Source organism: Fringilla coelebs (genome assembly GCF_963513975.1).
Source record: "Fringilla coelebs genome assembly, chromosome: 16".
Lineage (NCBI taxonomy): Eukaryota > Metazoa > Chordata > Aves > Passeriformes > Fringillidae > Fringilla > Fringilla coelebs.
In genome coordinates, this window is record NC_140042.1 from 455,432 (window position 1) to 479,182 (window position 23,751).

Here is a 23,751-nt window from a genome sequence, read left to right on the forward strand (position 1 = left end):
TGTCTGTCCTTGGGATGAGCCCTGGACCAGGTCCTCCCTGGAAAACACAGAGCTGTGAGTCCCCAGCAGTGGTTCCTGCTGCTGTCAGTTCACGCTACGGTGAGATCAGTCTCTGCGAGGGGAAACGAGGCAAAAGGGCTGGCCTGAGGCCTGAAGACAGACTCCAGATCCCTTCTGTGGTGTCTGCCATGAGTGCTGCTCGGCCACAGCCCCACAGTCCCATGAGCCAAGTACTGCTCCGAGCAGGGAGGAGCAGGAGAGGCTGCCAGGGCCACACTGGAGAAACTACCGTGGGCAAAGCAGCATCGAGGAGCTGCAAGTGGCCTGGGAGGGACAGGATGCTGGGGTCCTTCAGAGTTCATGTCAGACAAGGCAGTGGGGTTTCTAGCTGCTTTGGTAAATGTACAGCCAGAGACTGGAGAGCTTGGGAGTGATGAAGGAGGCAAGATGGGAAAGATCTGCTTGGGAACAGAGCCAGGGACCCAAGAGGGATGGGGAGGAGAGGGAGCACTGGTGGGACCCTGAAAAGTGGCTAAGGTAGGTGGGGAAGAGAAGATGAAGGAGAGGATGGTATAAGGCCGGGAGCAGGATGCAGCACCAGCTCCACAAAGGAACAGGTGAGGGGGCAGAAGAAGGCAGGATGTTTTCCAGTTCTTCCTCCAGCCCCCATGCTGCAAGGCACTGGCTGAGGAGAGGGAATCTTCTGCAGCCATCCAGTGGGCTCTTTCCTCCTGCAATGCCAGTGCCTGGCACCCCGTCCGGGGATCCCAGTGGGGCTGGCTCCCGGGGCTCTGTTAGTACAGGCAGCAGGGCCGGGAGCGTGCTGATGGCACCAGAAAGCTGTTGTTTATGTGGAGTGGGGCGTAAACAGCAAACATGTCATGGAAAAGACGTGCCCTGCACAGATACAAAGACTGGAAGCAAAATTGTCGGCTTTACAAAACATTCCTCCCTTGCAAGTAGAGAAACCTGGAGGTGTTGAGGCATCCGCAGCAGCTTTATTTATCCAGACGCCTCTAATGTTCATGCTTAGGCAATGTGTCTGCTGCCGAGGCTGGATCACCACATGGAGGTGGTGATCTAAAACGGAAAAAGCAACTTTTCCACAGATTTGGCAGTTTGTCATGGAGAGGAACTAAGTGACGGATACTTTCCACCGTAGAAAGCAGAACCTGCCAATGCCTGCCCCTCAGGTGCCTCCACGCTTGCTGCTGTTGCCTGGGCAGGGCAGTGGCCCTTAGAGGGGAGGCTGAAGTGCTGTGGGCTCTGTCAGTGCCAGGGCCCTGCCTAGCACTGTGCTGGCTCTGGTGCAGCATGTGAGAGGGGGCGAACAGCCCTGGGTGCGTTCACATCGGTCAGGGATTGCCCAGCGCTGCCCTCTGGGCTGGTGCTGTGCCTGTGGCTCCATCCCCCTGCTCTGAGCCACACAGAGGGGCTGGGGCTCAGCCCTGCCTGCCACAACCTGCTGCCACACAGACCCAATGTCCCAAAAAGAAAAACCCGTGGGTCGCTGAGGATCATGAGGTTTGTCTCCACAAGGACTCAGCCCATCCTCTAGATCCAGAGCTCTCCTGAAGCAACAGGATATGTCTTCCTGGAAACTCCATTCCTGCTCCCAGGGAGGAGCAGTGCCATGCTCCTGCCCCAGCCAGGTGAGAGGCTGCAGGCAGCACTGCTTTTCATTTTTTCCATTGTTTCTCAGGTCTGCACCGAGTTCTGGGTGTTGCACAGGAGGGAACCTGGTCCCCGCCCTGGACTGGCAGCCGGGAGCCTGCGGCATCCTCATTTGTGTCGGGCCGGCACTTCTTGCCTGTCTCTCCCTGTCATCATTCTTCTTCCCAAGGAACAAGACAAGTACTTTTTTTGCAGCCGATCAAGCTTCTAGTGCTGAGAAAGCAGGAGCGATGGCTGCTAATGTCTGAGCAGTGCCGCACGCAGCCCTTTGGCTGAGCAGAAGCAGCCAAGCGGAAGCCTGGGATGTCGGGGTGCAAGGGGAAAGGAAAGAAAAGGAAAGGGGAGCCGGGGATGGGTTTGGAGCAGTCCGCATTCAGACTCTGCCACAGCCGGTGGGCTTCCAGGGTCAGCCTGCATGTAGGGCATCAGATCCGGGACAGGCGGGGCTGAGCAGCCCCAGCCCGGCAGTGAAATTTAATTCATGCGTCACTTAAAGCTCTCCCTCCTACTTACCGGCGGCACCGCGGCGGCCGATGGCTGCTCCTCCTGCCCTCCCGAGGACAGAAGCGACTGCTACCGTGGGGCGGCCCCGCCGCGCTCCCCTCGGGGGCTGACGGCTCGGGCAGCGCGGCTCTGGCACCGGGCTGGGGCATCCCGGGGACCGGCCGTGACCCTCGCAGCGCCGAGCCCCGGCTGCCGCTCCTGGGCGAGGGCTGCTCACCCCGTTCCGCTGCTGCTCCCCGCTCCCGGGCGGAGGGTGCGCGGCTGCGGGCGGCGCCGCTCCCGGCCCGGCTGCGGACAGGAGGCGGGTGCCCCCGGCTCCACAGCGCTGCTTCGAGCGGTTCAGGGCTAGATGTGGGGGCAGAGCGGGGCAGGGCCGGGCAGGACAGCGCGACCGGGGACGGGACGAGCGCACGGGCACCGGGTCCGGGCAGGGCAGGACTCGGCGGGCAGCGGGACCGCCCCGGCCCCGCGGCAGCCCGGTTCCGGGAGGAAGGGCTCTGCGCGGCGGTACCCCCGGGCCGGCCCGGGGGAGGCACCGGCCGCCGAGCGGCCGCGGGGGCTCCGGGAGGCGCTGACGTCAGGCGGCCCCTTAAATAGCGACGCAGCCGCCGCTGCCCCGGCACTTCCCGCGGAGGCAGCGCGGAGCCGCCGCCGCCCGATGGCGGGGATGGCCGCGGCGGGGCGGCGGGCGCAGGGGGGCCGGGGCGGGCGCAGCCCCCTCGGGCGGCCCGGCCGCGCCGCCGCGTAGCCGCGGGCGATGCCGGAGCGGCCGCGCCGGGGCCGGGGCGCCGGGCCGGGGCCCGCCGTGCCCGGCGGCGCGGCCCCATGGAGCCATGGCGCGTAGGGCGCCGAGCGGGTGGGCCCCGGCCGTGGCTCCTGCTCCGTCCCGGCGGCTGGCAGGGAGGGTTCTCGTCCTCTTCACGCTGTCGCTGTCCTGCTCGTACCTGTGCTACAGCCTCCTGTGCTGCTGCGGCAGCCCCGCCGCGCCCCGCGCCCGCTGCCCGCCCGCCCGCGCCGCCGCCGCCAAGAAACTTCTGCAGCAGTCGCGGCCGTGCGGGCGGCCGGCCCCCGCCCCGCCGGCCGGCAGCGCCCCGGGGCCGGCCCGCCCGGGCACCAAGCGCCTGCCGCGGGCCATCGTGGTGGGCGTCAAGAAGGGCGGCACCCGCGCCGTGCTGGAGTTCATCCGGGTGCACCCCGAGGTGCGCGCGCTGGGCACCGAGCCCCACTTCTTCGACAGGAACTACCACCGCGGGCTGGAGTGGTACAGGTGAGGGCGGGGGGCTGCGGGACCGGCCCCCGCCCGCCCCGGGCACCCCTTGTCCCCGGCCGTCCCCCGTCCCGGAACATCCCCGTCCCTCCGCACCGCGGGCACTCGCCGCCCCGCTGCCCGTCCCCTCTCCTCTCCCGCCGCTCTCGCTGTCGGGCGGACTCGGCTCCGCGTTCCTCGGTCTGTCGATGGAGCCGGCGGGGCCGGAGCGGTCCCGATGGGCGGGCGGGGGCTGTTGCCCGGCCGCACTCCGGGAGTTTTCCTTAGTCTCCTCTGCTGTAGCCGAGCGGGTCGCGGCTCGGTCCTGCCCGTTCGCCGGGGCTCGGCTGCAGCCCCCCCGAGCCTCGGCCCTACCGGTGGGCACCCCAGAGTCGGGACGATGCCAGGGCATCCCTTCCATCCCGTCTGAGGAAACGTTTGCCTGGGTGAACGGTTCTCCAAAACTCGGCTCTCCAAAGCCTGCCCGGGATGCACTGTCCTCCCGCAGCCCTGCTCGGTGCGCCCGGCACGCTTCTGCTGCCGGCTTTGTGCGCTGGCTCCTCAGAGGGACAGTCCTTGTCCACTGCCATCCCATCTCTCTGAACTCGAGTAACTGTGGATCTATATGGAATCTCTAATCATTTGCAGAGTGTGTCTCCAGCAGGAGATGGTGGGATTTTAATTTCCGTAAGGGCTTTTGTGAGGTGCAGTGGGCGCTCTGGGAGAGGCAGCAAGTGAAGTGCTGCTGTGAAGCAGGTCACAGCGCCCGTGGGCTCAGTGCTGCTCAGCCCCTGCTCCCTGAGGTTCCCCGCAGTGTGCCGGCCGTGCTTGCTGTGCTCTTGGAGAGTGCTGGGTGCTGGTGCAAGGCCACGGGGCTTCTGCTGGGCATCAGCCTCGGGAAGCAGAGGGGGCTTGGCCTGGCCCTGGCTGCCTGTGGCTCAGAGCAGGGAACAGGACTCTGTCTGTGTGCCAGAGCACCGTGGTGGCGGAGGAGGCGGCCTGTGTGTCTCACCAAGCTCTCCTGCTCTCCATCTTGACGGCGCTTTCCTGGCAGAGATGTCCCCAGTTCCAAAGCAGGTCAGTGCCCAGTGGCAGGCAGGTGGGAAGTCAGGGTGACTTCATGCTCACTCCCAGCTCTGCTCGGGTCCTGGTGCTGGGGCTCTGCCTTGAGAGGCAGTGCAGGCATGCATGGAGACCCGCAGCACTGCTGCCCTGTGTGCTGCTGGGGTCACAGCTGACCCTGCAGCCAGGAGTGTTCAGATCCTTTGGTGCCAGGTGGCAGGTGACAGGAGAGCCAGGACAGGCACAGGTGAAGCTCATTGAAGCTATTTCCTTCTTTTGAGGGTGTCCTGCAGCATGCCCTGTTCCTCCTGCTCTTCAGAGAGTAGCTACAGCAATACCCTTCATCTGCTCTTGCCTCTTGGCAGGGCTGGTCATTCCCACACCCCCCAACATCAGGCAGTGTCACCCATCCTGCATCCCCCAGAAGCCTGCAGCTGTGAGCAGCCCTGCAGCACAGGCATGTGAGGACAGTGCTTTCCCTGGAGGACACCCAGAGTGGCAGGGTGGGTGATGGAGCAGAATATGGGTCCTGGCTGAGCCCCTGGCTCAGAGGGAAGCTCCATGGGCTCAGCACCTACCTGGGAAGCAACCCCCACAAATCCTGAGCTGAAATCTTTCCCTGCATCCCTGTGTCAGTGACTGATGTGTGCTGTGCTTCCCCCATGTGCTGTCAGTGTGGGAAATGTGGGGCTGGGGGCCTCATGGGCAGTGCAGGACTGAACCTGTGACGCTCCTCCCTGACAAGGTTTGGGACACAGAGCCTGCCCCGAATGAGGGGACACACCCTGCCTGGGGCATGTAGGAGCACTTGTGGACACCAGGAATGGTGCTGACCAGGAGCTGTGCCCTCTCCCCTCGCACTGGCACTGAGGGGCTGCAGCAGAGCAGACACCTCCCACCCTGAGCTGCTGTTCAGCCTGGGATTCTCCATGTGAAGTGCCTTGTCCGTGAGCAGGAGGGATGCAGCCTGTGGCAGGGTGGTTTGGGAGCGAGCTGGGAGCAGCAGTGGGAGCGTGGCCAGGTGAGCAGCACCCTGCCCCAGGGCCCAGCTCTGTCTGGATCAATAGAGAGATCATGCTGGAGCAGCGGGGCCTGCAAATTAGTTCAGCTAAAACAATTAAATGGCACTTCCTTGGTTTTATTACCGTTTTTTTTTTTTAAACTGACAAATGTGCCAAAACTTAAGCACAGAGGCTGCTAAAGTATAAAACGTGGAATTGATTTTCCTCCTTGCAACTGGAGCAATTAATGTGGAACAGGTCTGACCCACAGTGGGATAAGCTCCTGTCGCTCTGCCAAGAGCCTGGGAGCAGGAGAGCAGAGTCCTGCCCGTGGCCATGGCCCAGGAAGGACAGAGCAGAGGCTGGGGCAGATGTGGGGGCTGTGAGGGATGGCAGGGGGCTGCCTGCCAGGACCCTGGAGTGGGGGCTGTGCCTGGCCTGGCTGGGGCTGTGTTCCAGCTTCAAGCTGGGGAGAGCAGGGTGGTGACTGCAGGCTGCCCGGAGCACTGACCCCTTGGAAAGGCAAAGGTAAAGGCATTCCCTGATGTGAGTAGAGGCTTTGCCTGCAGGAGCCCCTGGCTGCTGAGTGCCAAGTCAGCTATGTCTTTCCTTCGTGCCCCGGTGGGGACCCAAGTGGAAAGGCCGAGCTGGTGTTTGGTGCAGTTGCAAGTAGCCCCTTTGATGCTCCAGAAACGCTGGTTATCATTTTCTCACGTTTTCCCCTGCCCTGGCATTTGTCTGACGCAGAGATGGCAGAGCTAGCGGGAGGGGACACCTCCTCATCTGCCTGCCCTTGCCTCTCCAAATGTCATGCTTGTTCACAGCTGCTCTCACGGTGCCTCCTGCCTCAGCTGCTGCCGTGGCCCGGAGCAGCCCCAGCTCCCCCCGTGCAGGGGGATGGAGGCTGGGCAGAGCCAGACCCCGGGCTCCCCCCGTGTGGGACCCCCACCCGGGGCTGCCCACTCACTGGCTCCACACCCTGAGCCCCGTGCTGCTTCCAGTTCCCATCAGTCTCTAATCCACCTCATTAGCTACAGATACACTACAGGAAAGATATTTTTAGCAAGGTCTGTTTTAAGACAACTGAAACCAAACAGCAGCTACTGGGGAATATCGATTCATTACCAATCCTGCACTAAATGTTCAATATTGAGCTTTTTCCTGCTGCAAGTAGTGTGGGCCAATAACCTTCAATATTTTCCAGAACACGGGGAAGATGGTGTGATTTAAATTGCCGTTAACTTTGAGTAGTGGCTCTAATTGCAGCATCTCAGGGTGCAGTTTTCCTCCTTAGGATTCCTGAGCGGTCCTGTCAGATGCCCCAGAGCTCTTTTCACAGCGAGGGGCTTTTCCTTGTGCTGAGCCTGGCTGCCACCCTTGCTGTGCTGCCCCAGCCGAGCCCGGAGGCGGTGTGGCCCAGGGCAGACCCGAATGCCCTGATCCCAGGGATGGCACCTGGGCCGAGCCTGGCTCTCCTGTGCTGCTGGGACAGGTCCCTGGAGCCCCAGCCCTGCTGCGGCTCTGCCCCCATCCCTGCCCTGCCCCTGGCTCCGGCTGCTCCCGGCGCTGCAGCTGCCCAAGGAGGGTGGCTGGAGCACCCTGCAGGACACGGCTGTGTCCCCGCGGCCCCGGGGCTGTGGCAGGGCAAGCACGGAGCCGGCAGACGCTAATTGCTCCCGGCCATCGCTAATTGCTGCCGGCTAATGGCCGGGTTGGCACACGCACAAATGGGAGCCCATTAGGCTTTGCCCGGCACATGTTTGTGGGCTTTACTGACAGTGCATTTGGGTAAAGTTAATTAGTGAGAAGAGAGGAAGGCAGCAGCTTCAAGGATGCTTTGAAATTTTCTTGACTTCAGAGAGTGCCCCGGCTCTGGGGAATGAGCCTGGAGCCCGTGGCAGAGAGTGCTGCGTGCGGCTGTGCCAGCGTTCCCTGGGCTTGCCGTGCCCCTGCTGCCCTGGCCAGCTCCTGCCGACCTGCCCGGGGTGGGCCAGGTGCTGCCAGGTCCCTCACTAGGGCCAGGAGAGCTTCCCTGTCTGAGGAGCTGGGAGAGATGCTGGAGATGAGCTCTCGTGGGGTGCCTTGCCTTCGGCATTAAAGATGTGTATCCTGGCTCCGTTCCTTCGCCTTGTTGGTAATGCTGCAGTTTGTTCTCCCTTTGCTTTGGAAGCACCACATTCTGCTGGTGACCTGCACACCATGGGCTTGGCTGCCCTGGGAGGCTGGCAAGAGAAGGCCAGCAGGCCCTGGTGGCCCTGGGTGTCCGTGGTGGGGCCAGGCTGTGCCCACAGTGTGTGCCCAGGGATGAGCACAGGGAGCAGGGGCCAGAGCTGGCTCACAGGGCCTCTGGGTGGGGGGAGCCCCCAGGACCCATCGCTGCGCTGGAGGGGTTTGTGCTGGCTCGTACTGTCCACGTGCCATCTGCACTCAGCTGGCACAGGGAGGTCACCAAGTGGCCACCGTGGCTCTGATGCAGGTCACTGGCTTGGGAATTGCTGCAGCAGCTGGGGCACAGACAGAGGTTTTGAAAGCCAGTATTCAGTTTTGGAGTTTCGCCTGTGGAAGGAGTTGCCTTGGAAATGGGAAAAGGGGAGACTCCAGCCAGTGTCCAAGAGCAGAGAGCAGTCCCCAGCAGGGCTGAGAGCTGGGCTCTCTGCAAGCTGTGCAGGAAGCCCTTCTCTCCTGCTCCTTCCCAGCTCCACTGCCCTCAGAGCTGACCTTGGCCTTTGCCAGACCCTCCATCAGTGCTGAGGGATGTGAGAGTCACACATAGGTGTGTGTCTGTGAAGGGCAGTGGCAGTGTGCCCTTTGGAAAAGAATCTCTTGACTTAAAGGACACTGCAAATCTCTGGAGCATTTAAATGATTAAAAATGAATCAGCAACAAAGTTAATTACTGTGTTCTCTCTGCTTTTATGCATGGAAATGTCCCTCATTAGCTGTCTGCAAGCACTGGTGTAAATTCTTTGAACATAAACATTTATTAAAGGGAGCTGCTCCGTCATTAAATCCTGGCTGCTGTGGTGTGGGGTGGTGGCAGTGGGGCCGTGGGGCTCATCCAGCTGCTGAGCCCCTCGGGTGGTGTTTGTAGCAGTGGGCATGGTGCTGTCCCTGCAGGCTGGGCATGCAGCCAGTCTGTCCTGCTGGGCATGGCAGTGCCCAGCTCGGGGCCAGCTGCTCCAGCTCGGGGGCTGCCAGCACGGCAGAGCTGCTGGGGATCCCCTCCCTCCCCTCAGCCCCTGGCAGCCCTTGGCAGGGCGGTGCAGCCTCAGCCAGGGCATCTCTGTGTCCTCCAGGACCCCTGGGATATCTCTCAGCCAGAGATTTTTATTTCCATCACACCTCAGTTCTCACATGTTTAGCCGGTTTTGTTCAAACTTCCCGAAGCTACCAGAAGTAGCTTTGCTGGAGCTTTAACCCACCACTGCCACCCTTGGTCCTGCTGAGCAGAGGTGCCAGGCAAGAGCTGAGGGTGCTGTCAGCTGTGTGTGCACCCGTGGCACGGCACGGCACGGCACAGCCCTGCCAGGAGCAGTGCCAGCCCCTGTGCCTCCCGTGCTCACCTCCAGCACACCAGGCTGCGGCTGGAGGCACGCTCACAGCCCACCCTTCTCTGCTGCTGGCATCAGCTGGCAGAGGGGAAGCGCTGAGCCCTAGCCACAGGAGCTGGCACTCGGCTGTTTTGCCAAATTAAGCAGTTTGTTTCCACGCCACCGAGCAGATGGAGCCCAGGATGGCACAGGCCAGCCTCTGCACACAGCAGGGACTGACCCAGAGCTGCCACGGGCAGGGCTGTGATGGGATTATCAGTGGGCACTGCCCTCCCCACTCTTATCTGCAATATCTCAATTGTTTGATGAGATTTTGTACAAATTCCTCCCTGGGAGAGTGTTTCACGCATGTTCGACATCAAAGCAGCGCAGCAGTGAGGGAGTGCATGTTTCTTTAATGTGGGAGTGTTGTAGGGGCCGCAGGGTGCCCAAAGGCAGATTATAACAAAATTAATAATTCAGGCTCAGGAGGTGCTGGTGAGGAGTTAACCCCTTCAGGGCGAGCCGCTGCCTTCATGCTGGCACAGCCAGGCCAGGCTCTGCATTGCTGCCCAGCACTCTGGGGTGCTGGGGGCTGTGCTGGGCACAGCTGGGCCACAGCAGGGCACAGCAGCTCCCCTGGGCTGCACCCACTGTCCCCGTGTCACTAACATGGGCAGCCTCTAAATCTGGGCTGAAGGGGGTGTCAGTGCCCATAACAAGTGGCAAAAAAGGGCTTTAAGAATTGGGCAACTCTAGTGAAAGTAATCTCTAATTCAGGAGGAATGAATGCTGTCCCTGCAGCCAGAGCAGTGTGCTGAGCGAGTGCCCCCGCCATCCTCCCCCTCCCGTGTCACTCGTACATCACTGTCCCCATGCTGGCAGCAGCTGGCTCAGCACATGCCAGGAGCCAGTGCCAAGGCCAGCTGGGGACATCAGCAGAGCCACAGGACGTGCCCGTGGAGCAGCAGGAGCTCCTGGCTGAGCCCTGGCCACGCAGCTGTGGCACTGTGGGCCAGCACCAAGATACCTTCACACCTACACCTGCCAGCCTGGGCCTTAAAGCTGTGTGACATGCTATTTGTATGCAAATAACCCTGTGAATGCAGAAGTCCAAAAATATTATTTTAAAGTCTGGTGTAATTAAGTTTGCCATGCCTTTCCCTGCTCCTGCAGCCCTGGGGATCCTGCCGTTAGCGGGAAAATGAATGCCTGGATGACATCTCTCCCCCTTGCATGGCTTCACTGGTGATTTATTTATCTGCCCGTGCTGTGTTTTGTTGTCTCAGCAGTCTCTGTTGCTCATGAGCAGCAAACGCTGGGAGTCCATTTAAAAAAAAACAACTCTTGTCTCATTTCAGTAATTTACTATGCAGAGGTTTTGTGTTTTTCATAATGGATTAGAACCTGTAATTTTGTATTTTGAATGCATGGACCTAATAACTCACGTAATGAAAATCTAACAGGCTTGAGGATGAGCCATTAATGAAACAGCAGTTTTATGATCCTCCACAATATATTGTAATAGTGAATCACTTACAGAGCTGTCCTGTGCTGATTTATGATGAAACTTGTTTGTGATGTGGAGATAGAACCATGTGCCTGTGCTTCCTGACAGTCATTAACCAATGGGAATCGTAATCGGGATTTATGGGGTTTGAAGCAGAGCAGTGGGAAAGGCCAATTAAGTACCATCCATGCTCAGGTACCTCAGTGAACCAGCCCTGCTAATTTATGCTGACTAATTAGTTTGTTTTCTCTCAAATTAGGAAGCTGGTCAAGAGCGCATGAGGGTGTGTGGGGCGGTGCCCTCGGCAGGTGCCACCTCTCCCCGCCGTGCCCTGGGTCTTCCTCCTCTGTCCCCTGCTCACACAGGTGCTGTGGGCTGCTCCTGGCTCCTGCAGTCAGGTCTTTGATCACCCCAAAGCCGCTGGCCATGGGCTGTGTTTTAGGGATGCTGGAGGTCCTGGGCACTGCGCTGGCCCAGCCTGGGGAGCCCCCGTGGCCCTGGCAGCTGTCTGGGTTTGTGGCACGGATAACCCAGTGCCTCGGGCTCTCTGGGGGATGGCTGCAGGCAGGGATGCACAGAGGGATGGTGTGTTTGCTTTCCCTGGCTGCTGCTGGCCTGAAAGTCTGGAGGGCAGTGACGGTGGTAGCAGTGCCAGGTCCCTGTGCAGGGGTGAGCACCCACTGCAGGGCCAGCCGGGCGCACAGTGCCCGCAGGGAGCTCACGGGGGCTGTGCCTGCTCACACCACAGCGGCTGCTGCTGCTGCCACAGGCTGCTGCTGGGGTGGGTGCTGGCCTCATCCTGGCTGCCACAGCTCCCTGTCCACTCCAGCCAGGCATTCCCTACCTGCTCCCTGCCTGCTCCAGCCAGGGGACCTCCAGTGCCATGAATCTGACTGCAGTGGATTTGATAGTTTACTCTAGTAATACAAGACCAATTTATAAATCTTTCCGTCCCATTAGTTTTTATTTGATTTGGATGTTCAGATGTCAAAGCAAATGATTTCATTAGTGCCAAGCTGGGCTGCAGGGATGCTGCATTTCCCCCAGGCTGGTGCTCCTTGCCTGGCCTGCAGCCCAGCTCCCAGTGCCAGAAGCAGATGGGTGTACCCAGGAGCCCATTTGCAGCTCTTGGGCCTGGCCAGGCCCCGGTGGGGTGGGTGATACCCTGGTGGGCACAAGCCCCACATCCCTGGGCAGCCCCCATCCAGCTCCCACCGGCAGAGCGGCACGGCCCGCTGGGGTCTGTCCACTGCTCCCCAAGGCTGCTTGTGGTGGTGGTGTGGCACAGCCGTCCCGTTCCTGCATCCTGGCCCTGGATGCACACTTGCTGCTGTGTGTGGGGCTGCCGGTGCCCCCGTCCTCTGCCCAGGCTGTCCCCTGGCACTGGGATGGACCTGGAAGCCATCCATGGCCAAGATCCTCCGCAGTGCTGCTGGAGGGGTCTGTGCCTGCTTGGTCCCACTGGGAGGGCACATGTCACCGGCCCCGTGGCGCTGTCACCACCTCCTGCCTGTCCCGGCTCCTTCCTTACCATCACCTTCTGCTTTGCTTGCAGGAGCCTGATGCCACGAACACTGGACAGCCAGATCACCGTGGAGAAGACCCCCAGCTACTTTGTGACCAAGGAGGCCCCGCGGCGGATCTTCAACATGTCGCGGGACACCAAGCTGATCGTGGTGGTGCGCAACCCCGTCACCCGCGCCATCTCGGACTACACGCAGACGCTGTCCAAGAAGCCAGACATCCCCACCTTCGAGGGGCTGACCTTCCGCAACCGCAGCCTGGGGCTGGTGGACACCTCCTGGAACGCCATCCGCATCGGCATGTACGCCGTGCACCTGCAGAGCTGGCTCCAGTACTTCCCCCTGTCCCAGATCCACTTTGTCAGCGGCGAGAAGCTGATCACGGACCCGGCGGGGGAGATGGGCAAAGTCCAGGATTTCCTGGGCATCAAACGGGTTATCACAGACAAGCACTTCTACTTCAACAAGACAAAAGGCTTTCCGTGCCTGAAGAAGTCAGAGAGCAGCGGCTTGCCCCGCTGCCTTGGCAAGTCCAAGGGCAGGACTCACGTGCAGATAGACCCCGAGGTGATCGAGCAGCTTCGGGACTTTTATAGACCTTATAATATCAAATTCTATGAAACAGTTGGACAGGACTTCAGATGGGAGTAAGTGTCCGGGAGCAGAGCTGCAGTGACAGGAAGCTGCAGTCTTCTCTGAGGAGGGCCCAAGGAGCCAGGACCCCCTCAGCCCATCCTGCCCAGAATTGCAAGCAGAGGCAGGCAAGGGGTTCCCCTGTCCCTTAGGAGTCTGCAGTGCTCTGGAGAACCAAGATGAGGAAGCCTCAGAGTCCTGCTGCAGCCACCAAGCTAAGGGATGAGTGCCCAGCAGCACTGCCTGTCCCGGCAGGCCAGCAGCCACGTGGCTTCCTCTGTGGGGTCCTGTTTGCTCTTAGCAACCCAGGGCCGCAGGGATGGCCCCATCTGCAGCCTGTGTTCAGGCTGCTCCAAAGCACATCCCTCTGTGTCCCAAAGCAGATGGGTGCTCCTGGACAGTGGCAGTGGGACTGTCCCTGCCAGGCCCTGTCCTGGGCTGGCAGAGCTGCACTTTGCCTTTGTCACTTGCGCGCCCTGTGTACCCCTGAGGACAGTGAGATGTATCTGCTTGACAAAGAATCTATGGAAAATGTTGTACTGATATTTTGTCCTGTGAATAAAGCACAGAATCCTGCTGTTACGGGTACTTTAGTGGCACTAGTTTCCTTGTTCAGCTTGTGATCCCTTCATGTAAATAAAGTGGCTTCCACCAGTCCGTATGCATGGGCTGTTCTTAGGCCAGGGCTGGGCAGAGCTGGGGGGCCACGGGGGCCCACACACCCCCAGGCAGGCGAGGGAATGGGCAGGGGCTCGGGCAGGACAGGGGTCAGCCCAACACCACCGAGGGGAACCAGCCCTGCCTGGGGCTGCCCAGGCTCATCCCCTGGCACAGGGCTGGGGATGTCTCAGAGTGGTGCACAGTGGCCATGTAGGGATGCAGCACACCATGGACCAGTTTGCAAGCACTTACTAAAAGTGATTAGTAACCAGTGAGCTCTAATAAAAAAAAATTGGAGTTAATTAGTGGACACCTAAGAGAGCCCCATCTGCATCTCTACCAATGCCAGCTGCAGGGGAGGAGGACACAGCAGTGAGGGGACCCAGAGGCAGTTATGGGCAGGTGGAGGGAGAGATGGGAATTAATGGCCATTGACAGGAAAATGGGATATTTGCTTGTATGATTTTTCCTTTAAAGGAGAAAAACATTCACAGCGAGACTCACAAATCCCAGCCTCACAGTAGAAAAGCCATTTCCAATCCACTCCAAGGAGGCAGAAGGTGCCAGGTTAGATTGATCCTCCTGACAATACTGTATTAGTGGAAAATTAGAGCTGGAGCCTGAGGAAACTGCTGCGATATCAAACAATTACTTTACATTTGTCCTTACAAATGGAGGGAGCAGAAATGTGCTTAAATCAAGTATTAGCTTTCCAAAGGGTGAGCAAATGAGGGCACGGGCAGGGCTGCACTGAAAATGCAGAGCACATTAGGAGCTCTTAAAAATGGCTTAAAAAGCCCCAAGCAGGCAATTTGCATGCCGAGGAGGCAGGGCAGGGGTTTGATGAGGATGGAAGGTTTGGTGAGGACCTGGAGTGGTGCTGGTTTGGTGATGTGGTGCCGAGCAGAAGGGCTGCCAGAGGGAGCCCCCCTGCCGGCCCAGCCTGGCTCTCCCCACTCAGGGGACACAGGCCCTGCTCTCAGGGCTGTCACCCCACTGTTTGCAGCCATCCCTGGCACAGCAGGGCCCCAGCCGTCCCCACAGCAGCCACCCCCATCATGTGTGCTGTGTTTTGATGGGTTCACTCAGGCCTGAACCCCAGAGAGCAGCTGTTCAATATTTATGAGCTCATAAATAATTAAACATAATGAATGTGGTTTAAGTGGTCCCTGATCCAACTGAAGAACTCTTGAGATGAGCTGGGCCAAGGGAGTCCTTCCCTGGCCCGTTCACATCAGTGATGAGTGCCCTGCCAGGAGGAGCAGAGCCACTGGCACATCCATGGACTCACGGCACTGGTGCAGCCTGGAAGCAGCCTCTCCTCCCAAAATGGTCCTCTCCCCACTGGGACTGCCCCAGGACCTCCCAGTCAGGATCTTCCCTTTGACACAGTGCCCCCACTAGTTCCTCACCCTGCCTGTCTCCTGATGAGGACACCCTGACCCAGGGGGGAGCAGCCCTGGGAGCACCACGACTCCAGGGTCTCCCCAGGGTCACTGAACCAGCTCGTTAAATTCAGTCCTGCTATTTCCAGGTGCACAAGGAGCATTGTTATCCCTCTGACCACGTTAGGATCACAGCACTGTGAGCACCAAGAAAACTTGATTAACTTCTTATTAAGCTAATATGATTCAATTTCACTGCTGGCTCCATGTTTACTGGAGCAGGCAGAGTCCTGGGAGTGGCTGTGGGGGACTGCCAGCCCTGTCCCCCCACTGCAATGCTTGGCAGTGTGCTCCTAACACACCTCCTTCCACACACACAGAGTATAAATACAATCATTAACAGAGACCTCCGACCCCTCGGGGATGATGGATGCTCAGGGGCAGCTGGGATTCACATACATTCAACTAGGTCAAGTTTCCTCCTATTGTTTCATCAGGCTGAAGCAAGGAACAGGAGCACAGGGCCAGTGTGACTCAGGGCTCTGTCACTGCTGCTCAGCACAGCTGGATGGGTATGGCTGGATGGGTACAGCTGGATGGGTACGGCTGGATAGGTATGGCTGGACAGGTACAGATGGGTACAGCTGGATGGGTACAGCTGGATGGGTACAGATTGGTACAGCTGGATGGGCACAGCTGGATGGGTATGGCTGGACAGGTACAGCTGGATGCGTTCGGCTGGACAGGTACAGATGGATACGGCTGGATGGGAACAAATGGATGGGTGCTGGATGGGTACAGATTGGTACAGCTGGATGTCACCCAGGGATGGCAGTGCCTGCCTGGGCAGCACAGAGACATGGAAGGGCTGTCTGTCCCTCTGACATCTGTCCTTCTGTCCTGGGGCGCTACAGGCTCCCCAGCACAGCTCACCAGCAGACTCCAGGAGCTGCTCCGCACTGCCAGTCCTGTCCCGGAGAATTCACGGACCCGGAGCTCCCGGGCACCGGCAGCCTCCGAGCCCCACTGCCGCCCTTCCCTCCCTCCCTCCCTCCCTCCCTCCCTCCCTCCCTCCCTCCCTCCCTCCCTCCCTCCCTCCCTCCCTCCCTCCCTCCCTCCCTCCCTCCCTCCCTCCCTCCAGCGCCTGTCCCGCCCGCCCGGGCTCACCGGGCACCGGAGCAGGCACGAGTCCCCGTGGAACACGAGCCCTGGGAGCAGGAGCTGCCCGGCTCTGGGACGTGCCCCTGCTCACAATGGATCAACACATTTCACTTGCTCTGAAAGTTTTCCACGTTCCTCTCCGAGCCCTGCCCAGGGTTCCACGAGCAGCAGCGTGCAGCCACGAGAGGACCTGATGGCACCAACGCTGCTCTGAAATCAAGGCATTGCTGCATAATTCATTACCTGGCAGCTAATTAGCCAGCTGGTCCAATTAGTGACTCCTGTACAGACAGGGCTGCAGGCAGCAGGGGACTGGCGGTCCCAGCAGGCGGGTGGCTGGGGGCTGGCATTGCCGGTGGCTGTGGAGGATGGCATTGCTGGTGGCTGTGGAGGATGGCATTGCCAGTGGCCATGGAGGATGGCATTGCCAGTGGCCGTGGGGGATGGCATTGCTAGTGGCTGTGGAGGATGGCATTGCCGGTGGCCGTGGAGGATGGCACTTGTCAGTGGCCATGGGGGCAGCTCGTGGGGCCCATGCAGTGCCAGCTGCCTGGACCTTCTGCCAAGAGCTGCTGGCGGGTGTGGCAGCTCGGGCCAGGGCAGCAGCGGCTGTCAAAGGCACTCCAGCACTGGCTGGGGCTCCTCACAGCGCCTGGGAGCTCGGGCCATGGCATCGCTGCTGCCAGCTCCCAGAGGGACAGGGGACATCGCTGCTGCCAGCTCCCAGAGGGACAGGGGACATCGCTGCTGGGGCTCATGCTGCGTGATGCTGAGTCCTGGCCAGCCCTGAGCCACAGCATGAGGCCAGAGCAGCACAGTGAGGAGGTGAACAGGTGTGTTAAGGTGTGTTAAGGTGTGTTAAGGTGTGTTAAGGTGTGTTAAGGTGTGTTAAGGTGTGTTAAGGTGTGAGGGACCTTGGCACGCTCATTCACCACAGCCCCGCTCCCGCCTTTGGCTCCTGCGGCGAGCACGGTGTGAGGACAGCAAAGCGTCTCTGGCACGCTCCAGTGGCTGGAGATAAGGACAGCTTAGGGATAAATATTTACCCAGTAACTGAATGGATTCAACTGAGTTCATTCCTATTAGAGAATCTGTTAGTAATTATCTGAAGACTCGTTATTACCTGGGGACCTATAATCTCCCACAGTAATGAGTTCAAGTGGCTCCTGTGGCATATCAAGCAGGAAAGGGAAGGTGGGAAGGGGCTGCTGCCACTGTAGCAAGGGCAGGGCAGGGCTCAAGGACAGGGGAGCTGGCTCAGCTTTGGGCAGCTGCCACTGGAGCACCGTGGCCATGGGGCACAGAGCTGCCACTTCGCCTCCCGGCCGGCTCAGGGGCAAGCCCTAGGCGGAGCTCAGGTCCAGACAGAGCTCAGAGAGCTCAGAGAGGAAAAAGCTGAGACTTGAATGGAGCTGCTGCATCCACAGCCAGGCGTGGCTGCCAGGAATCTGCTTCAGGACATGGCTCCTGTGCCAGGCACGGGTGAATCCCAGCCCCCTGGCAGCTCTGTGCCTCGCAGAGCTGGACTGAATCTCAGCAGCATTGTCCCAGTCTGCCACCCATAGGGATTAATTCTGCAAACCTGAACCCATTTTGTATGGCTCAAATAAAGTAACTGAAGAGCAAGATGCAAGGCAGAGCAGATATTGACAGATCCCACACCTGCAAGGGAGGAAAACCCCCTCCAGGGACACACATCCAGGGTTCCTGCATGCCAGCAGAGGGATGGTCCCCACTGCCATTGCCACTCAGGGCACGCTCATCCCCATGTCCATCTGCATACGCTGCAGGGCATAGCAGCTCCGTGCCACCACTCTGTGGATGCCCAAAAGAGCAACCCAGGAGGGAAAGTGCCCAGGAGGGACTGAGATGAGTTACTCTGCTGCTACTCCTGTGAAGGGTCCAAACTGGTAGCCAGAACACTCCATCTCTCCTTGTCACACACATGGACCCCTGGCTGGGCACGGCGGGGGTGGCAGCCTGGGCTCACACCAGGCTCTGCGGCCCCTCCTCTTTGCTCCTTCCCTGAGTGTTGGCAGGTCCTGGGGTGTTTGTGTGTTTTAAATAAATTTCTTTATTTATTTAAAACACACCAATTTTATTTAAAACACCCAACGAGTCTAATGCTCTCAGCCCCATCTCAGCTGCCATGTGGCAGTGATGTGTTTAGTCACAGCACTGTTATGAGACCAATCCATTCATTTAGCTCTAATCTCTAAAACAAGGATAAAATTACATGATTAAGATCTAATTAAAGTCTAACTACCAGCACCATGAATCACTTCAGCACAACTTTAATGGATGCCTTTCGAAGCCATCATGCATTCGGTTTCCTTCTGTGGCCAGTGATTTCCCTGCAGGGACTGGGTCTGCTCAGGCTGATGTTTGCTCTCACTGGCTCTGATTTGGCTGGGGACCACTAAAAATGTTTACATGTGAGCGAGGAGCTCGAAAATCCATTTCTAACCAGACAGAAAATTTCATTTGACAAGCTCATTCAGATGTGCTGTGTCTCTGCAGAGCTGAGTGGAGCAGGGGAGCACCTCACCCACCGCCAGCCCCGGCCCCAGCTGGGGACAGTCACCTCAGCCCTGCCTTGTGCTTGGTGTGGCACACAGGGTGCCCCAGTGGCTCAGCGCCTGGTGGCTGGTGGCCAGAGCTGCACTAAATGCCATTAGCTCTCCTTGGGGAGAAAAAGCAAATTAAAGTCTTTCTCGCAGCTCTTGGGTTGTCCACCCTGAGGCACAACCCTATAATAATGTTGATGGAGAATATTGTCATTTCCCTCTTTCCCAGCAAATCGCTGCCTGTCGTTGTCCCAGCGCTGTCCCTACCAGATCAACACAAGCACTTTAATGCACTTGCAGCTTGTCAAGGCAGAGACTCTGCCAAGGGCTGCCTCTTCCTAAGGGCTGCCTCCCTGGGACCAGCAGCCCTGGCAAAAATTGCAAGTCCAAATTATTAGTGCAATAGCCACCCCACTGCTGACGGCATCTTGTCCAGGGGAGCAGCTGAGGGATCCTCCCACGTGCAGCCCCACGGGATTACCCAAGGGGTTCTCCCACGTGCAGCCCCACGGGATTACCCAAGGGATCCCCCCACGTACTTGGGAGAGCACACCAAACCCTCTGCCTCCCCTTTGCTCACCCTCGTGGGACAGATGGAAATGGGTGTTGTGGGAAACAAGACAAAGAAAACTTTTGTCCAGTGTCTTTTTCAGCAGAAGGATGCGCAGTTTTCCTGATGGTGGCACATTAAGTGCACAGCGTCCTCTGGGGATGGCGGCTCTGCAACAGGTACCTGAGAGGCTCAGTGGGAGGGAAGATTATCATCATTAATCACCGCTGGGAAAAGAGGCACTTTCTCCAATCTGCAGCCCTGTGTAATGGGGATTGTGTACACATGAAGCTGTACGTCAGGGGAATGGTCCCTGGATGACTCAGCCAACCAGAGGAGATAAAAGAGTTGAAATTCAGGAATTTCAACTGCTGGCTTACATCTTCAGAGGGATGAGCCTCCTGAACCACTCATTCCTACACAGCAGGGCTCAGGACTGGGTCACTCCTGCTGCGGGCCAGACAAACACACCTTGGCTTTGGGAGGTACAGAACAGCAGCAGGACATGCCCAGGGGACAGTGGGCTCACAGGGGATCTGCCACAGGGGATTTTGGTGCCAGCAGCTCCCCTCACCCCTGTGCCAGGCACGGGGGCTCACTCATGGCCACTAAGCAGCTCTGGCTGCCACAGCTACCTGCCTAAAGCAACGTGGGCCAGCCTGCCTGCAAACACAGCTTAGCTCAGAGTCCGGCATGGCCCTGTCCCACCTGCTCAGGCTCTTCCCTGGCTGCAGAGCTGGGATGAGTGTGTGTGGTGGTGAGCAGCGTTGCACTGCAGGGACCAGTGCCAATCCTGTTGGATTGCAGGTGCCTGGGTAGCTATGGGAAGCACAGCAGGTTGACCCCTGGCTGGGCCAGGAAGAGACAGACTGGCCTGGGATTGACAGGGGGAGGAAGGGAAGAGTGTTGGCACGGGTGGAGCGGGGCCAAGGATGCTGCAGAACAGCACCACAGCCCTCCCTGCCAGCTCCAACAGGCCGTGGCTCACCTCCACACCAGGACAGGGCAAACTTCAAAAGGGGAAGAAAATGTTATTTCTCAGAGTTAATATTCCCTTGCGATCTCACTCTGCTCATTATTCTGGTCGTTACTTAAGCAGCAGCTGCTCGTCACTCGTGGTTCGGTGGTGAGAAGGGCTGAGTGCAAGAGGCTAATTTATTTTCTTTTAGTGCTTCTCATCCATGGCAGCCCCTGGCTGCTCCTCACCACTGGAAACCAACCAGAGGCATTTCAGATATTTCTAATGTATGACAGCAACTGGGAAACAGAAATTACCCTCCCTGAAATAATTCCTGAGACAGATTTCTTTTGGCACTTTGCAATGGAGACGCAGAAGAAACGCGAGCTGCATGTACTAGTTTGCTTTTCCTGGGCAATTTATTAGCCCCACCATCTGGTTAGACCTTGTTCCTCTCCCCAGACAAACACCCCTCATTGCAGGGAGGGCAGAGGAGACACAAGGGGCTCCCTGTCCTCCGTGGCCTCTGTGCTCCAGCAGCCCCAGCACCGTCACCTGCAGCACTTTCTGCCCTGTGGGGCTTTGCTGAGCCAGGCTCCCACCTTGATGGTGCTCCCGTGGCACGGGGGGAGCGTGGTGGCCGCACAGGAGGGACCAGTGGGTCCCTGCCCGTGAGTCCTGCCCCAGAGCCCAGCCCTGCAGCAGGGGGCAGCGGGGCTCGAAACCCTCCTGCTCTGGCCATCCCCGGTTCCATCCTTGAGGAGCTGCTGGCAGTGTGTCATGCGGTGTGTCCTCGCCAAGACCCAGAGCAGGAGACAAATGATCTGCTCAGGATGCGCTGCCTCCGCTCCACCTGCTCAGCCCAAATGAAATTAAAATATTGACAGAAACAATTTCCAGAGGGAAATTGGAAATGTAAGTGGCAGTGCTGGAGCCAAGTGGTTCCTGCAGCCTGGCTGCCTGTCACCTTCCAGGCAGTGGGGACAGGCAGCATCCTCCAGCCCAGGCATGGGGCAGCGAGTGCTCTGGCTGTGACATGCCACCTCACCATGGGATCTCCTGCCAGGGCACCAGAGATTTGGGCACAGTTCCTGCTGCTTTTATAACACTCAGAATCATTTTAATGTAAGAGTTTGAATAAAGCAAACTTAAAGTTTTGTGCACACATGTTTTCCCCAGAGAGCCAGTGCTGTGGGGAGGGGAGCTCTTGCTCCCGTGCCAGGCAGGCGATTCCTGCCCCAGAGCAGCAGGAGCAGCAGGAGCAGCAGGAGCAGCAGGAGCAGCAGGAGCAGCAGGAGCAGCAGGAGCAGCAGTCTGTCTCTCCTCCACTCAGCTGCCCGAGCACCAGGAGTTCCTGCCCCACAGCACCACTGCTCTCACACCTGGACGGGGACTCAGCTCCCCAGAAAGACACTGCCATCACCAGCTGCAGAACAAGGCTTTCCCTCAGTCCTGCATTCCAATCCATTTTCATCACTTGCTCCCCAGGCCATTGCTGTGCCACCACCAAACTCAGAACCTCATCAAAGAAGGAAATCAGGTCGGTTTGACAGGACCTACTTCTGCTCAACCACGCTGACAGGCATGAATTTATATTCCCAGGCTCTAATTCTCCCATTAATTGAATTTTGCAGTGATTTTTCCACATGTTTGCCCAGGATTAATGTCAGGCTAATTGGATGCAGTTGTCCGAACCATCTCACTCACTCACTCACTCACTCACTCACTCACTCACTCGGCTGTCTCTTCATTTATGCTCTCCTCCTGCCCGACACGAGGCTCCAGCTCTTCAGGATCAAGAGGGAAGCTCCAAGGGGAGCTGCTTCTGACCCTGGTAGAAACTTTCTGGTCCAGGCTGCCCAGGACCCTGCAGCAGCACCCAGCACCAGCTCTGTGCTTGCCACACACCCAGCACCCACCCCAGCTGACAGCCTCAGCCTGGCACAGCTCAGACCTGGTCCCTTTCCCTTCATCCTCACCATGCTCTGCACAGCCCGAGCAGGGCAGGAGGCAGCGCTGCCAGGGAAGGAGGGGACACCCAGTACCTGCGGCCACACTGATGGAGCATTCTCTGAAAACCCCCTGTGAGCTGGAGGCATGTCCTGCACCCACACTGGACATGGCCCCTGCCTGGGGCCACCCCAGAGTCACCCTTGTGGGACAGCTGTGGAAACAGCCGTGGCCCCACAGCCTCGGGGACACACACGTCCCCAGTGGGGCACAGCCTGCCCTGCTACTCTGCACACCACAGCCCTGGAGGGCTTGCAGAGCTGCTGCTTTACTTGTGCTTTTTTTCCCATTTGAAACCTTCTTCTTGAGCATTCAATAGATAATTTGCATCTTGCAGATTAATTTTTTAAAAATGTTTTTAATGAAGGTTCTTGGCTGCGTACATACCTGCATGTGCCACCCGTCCTGGCCATATAAACCTCTGCTACTTGTGGAAAAGCTAATTAAAGATAACCATGAAAACCTCATTAGTCCTCATTTACATAAGTTACACAGAGAAATTTCCTAACCTTTGATCGTGGCCATCACAGTTCATGAGACCTCCCTGCACGTTGGTTCAAAGGCAGGAGCACATCTCCAGCCCTGCACAAGCCAAGCCCTGAGCTCTGCTCTGGGCCACAAGAGGAGAGCTGGGCTGGCTGCTTGGAGGGCAGCTGGCAGAGCTCTGGGCTGGCACGTGCCACGGGCACAGCAAGGGGAGTGTGTTCTGCAACACAGGCACAGGTCAGCACATCCTGCCTGCCCTGAGCCTGCCCTGAGCCTGCTCTGAGCCTGCCCTGCACGAGAGCACACAGGACCTGACCCTGCCCTGGCGTTCCTTGTCCCAAGAGGTGTCACCTCTGTCACCCCCACCTGACCCATGGCTTTGCCCTGACCCCAATCCAACTGTCCAGCAACAAGAGCAGCTCTGCTGGAGAGAGAAAAGACCAAGAAATGGCCCTGGGGAACCCCAAGTTCCTGTTCCCTGCACATTTCCATCATCACCAGCCCCAGCCTCATCATCACCTCTATAATCTGTGTTGGTGGCTACACTGGGGCTCAGCACGGCAACTGGTGACAGTGAGAGCCACACTGCCAAGGTGCCCACCAGCCACCGTGTGCCAGCACAGCTCCCTCACACCGCGCAGACCCAAGGGCTCTAATGTTCCTGGTACTGCAGCAGTGCAATTAGAACCTGTCATGCCATAAAAATATTGGAGCATTAAATGTATTAGATAAAACTCCCTCTGCTATTACAGTAGCTCACATCCTGGAAATCTGAGCAGTGAGCAGTACAATTTCACCCAGTGATAGGACTGGATTAAGTTCTCCCCACAAAAGCCTCTTATTGTATGAAAAAGACCATTAGCAGCCATGGCAATCAATAGGGGCTGGCCGCGGTGCTGCAGCTCAGCCGGCACCGCCGAGAGCCGCAGCCAGCCCGGGGCTGCTCTGAGCTCCGCGGGAAGGAGCTGGGCCGAGGCCGGAGCTGGTGCCGTGCTGCTGCCAGCACTGGCAGCTGGCTGGGAGGAACGGTCCAAGAGCCCAGGGAAGCCTTCCCAGCCGCCAGCCAGGCACATGCCGGGGTGATGGAGCGCTGTCCGCCGGGAGCAACACTGCGGGGCCCTTCTCATCCTTCTCCCCACTGCCTCTGGGGCTGTTCAGCTCTTTTCACTGCAAACAGGGCTGGGAGCTTTTCCCCTCAGCCCCTGCAAGGGGCCACTCCAGAGCCCTCCGCTCCAGGGGCCGGGCTGGGAGCTCAGGGGCGCTGGCCTTGAGATGGAATTTCCAGCGATCCT

At 58.7% G+C, this 23,751-nt stretch overlaps 1 protein-coding gene across 1 annotated transcript; it reads left to right on the plus strand.

Moving 5' to 3' along the window:
* Nucleotides 1–3,011: 3,011 nt before the first annotated feature.
* HS3ST2 (heparan sulfate-glucosamine 3-sulfotransferase 2) lies at nucleotides 3,012–12,700 on the plus strand (the record flags this gene model as incomplete). The annotated part of the gene is made up of 2 exons (XM_084216270.1): nucleotides 3,012–3,445; nucleotides 12,082–12,700. The coding sequence occupies 2 exons, from the start codon at nucleotides 3,012–3,014 to the stop codon at nucleotides 12,698–12,700; spliced, it is 1,053 nt and encodes a 350-aa protein (XP_084072396.1).
* Nucleotides 12,701–23,751: the final 11,051 nt, after the last annotated feature.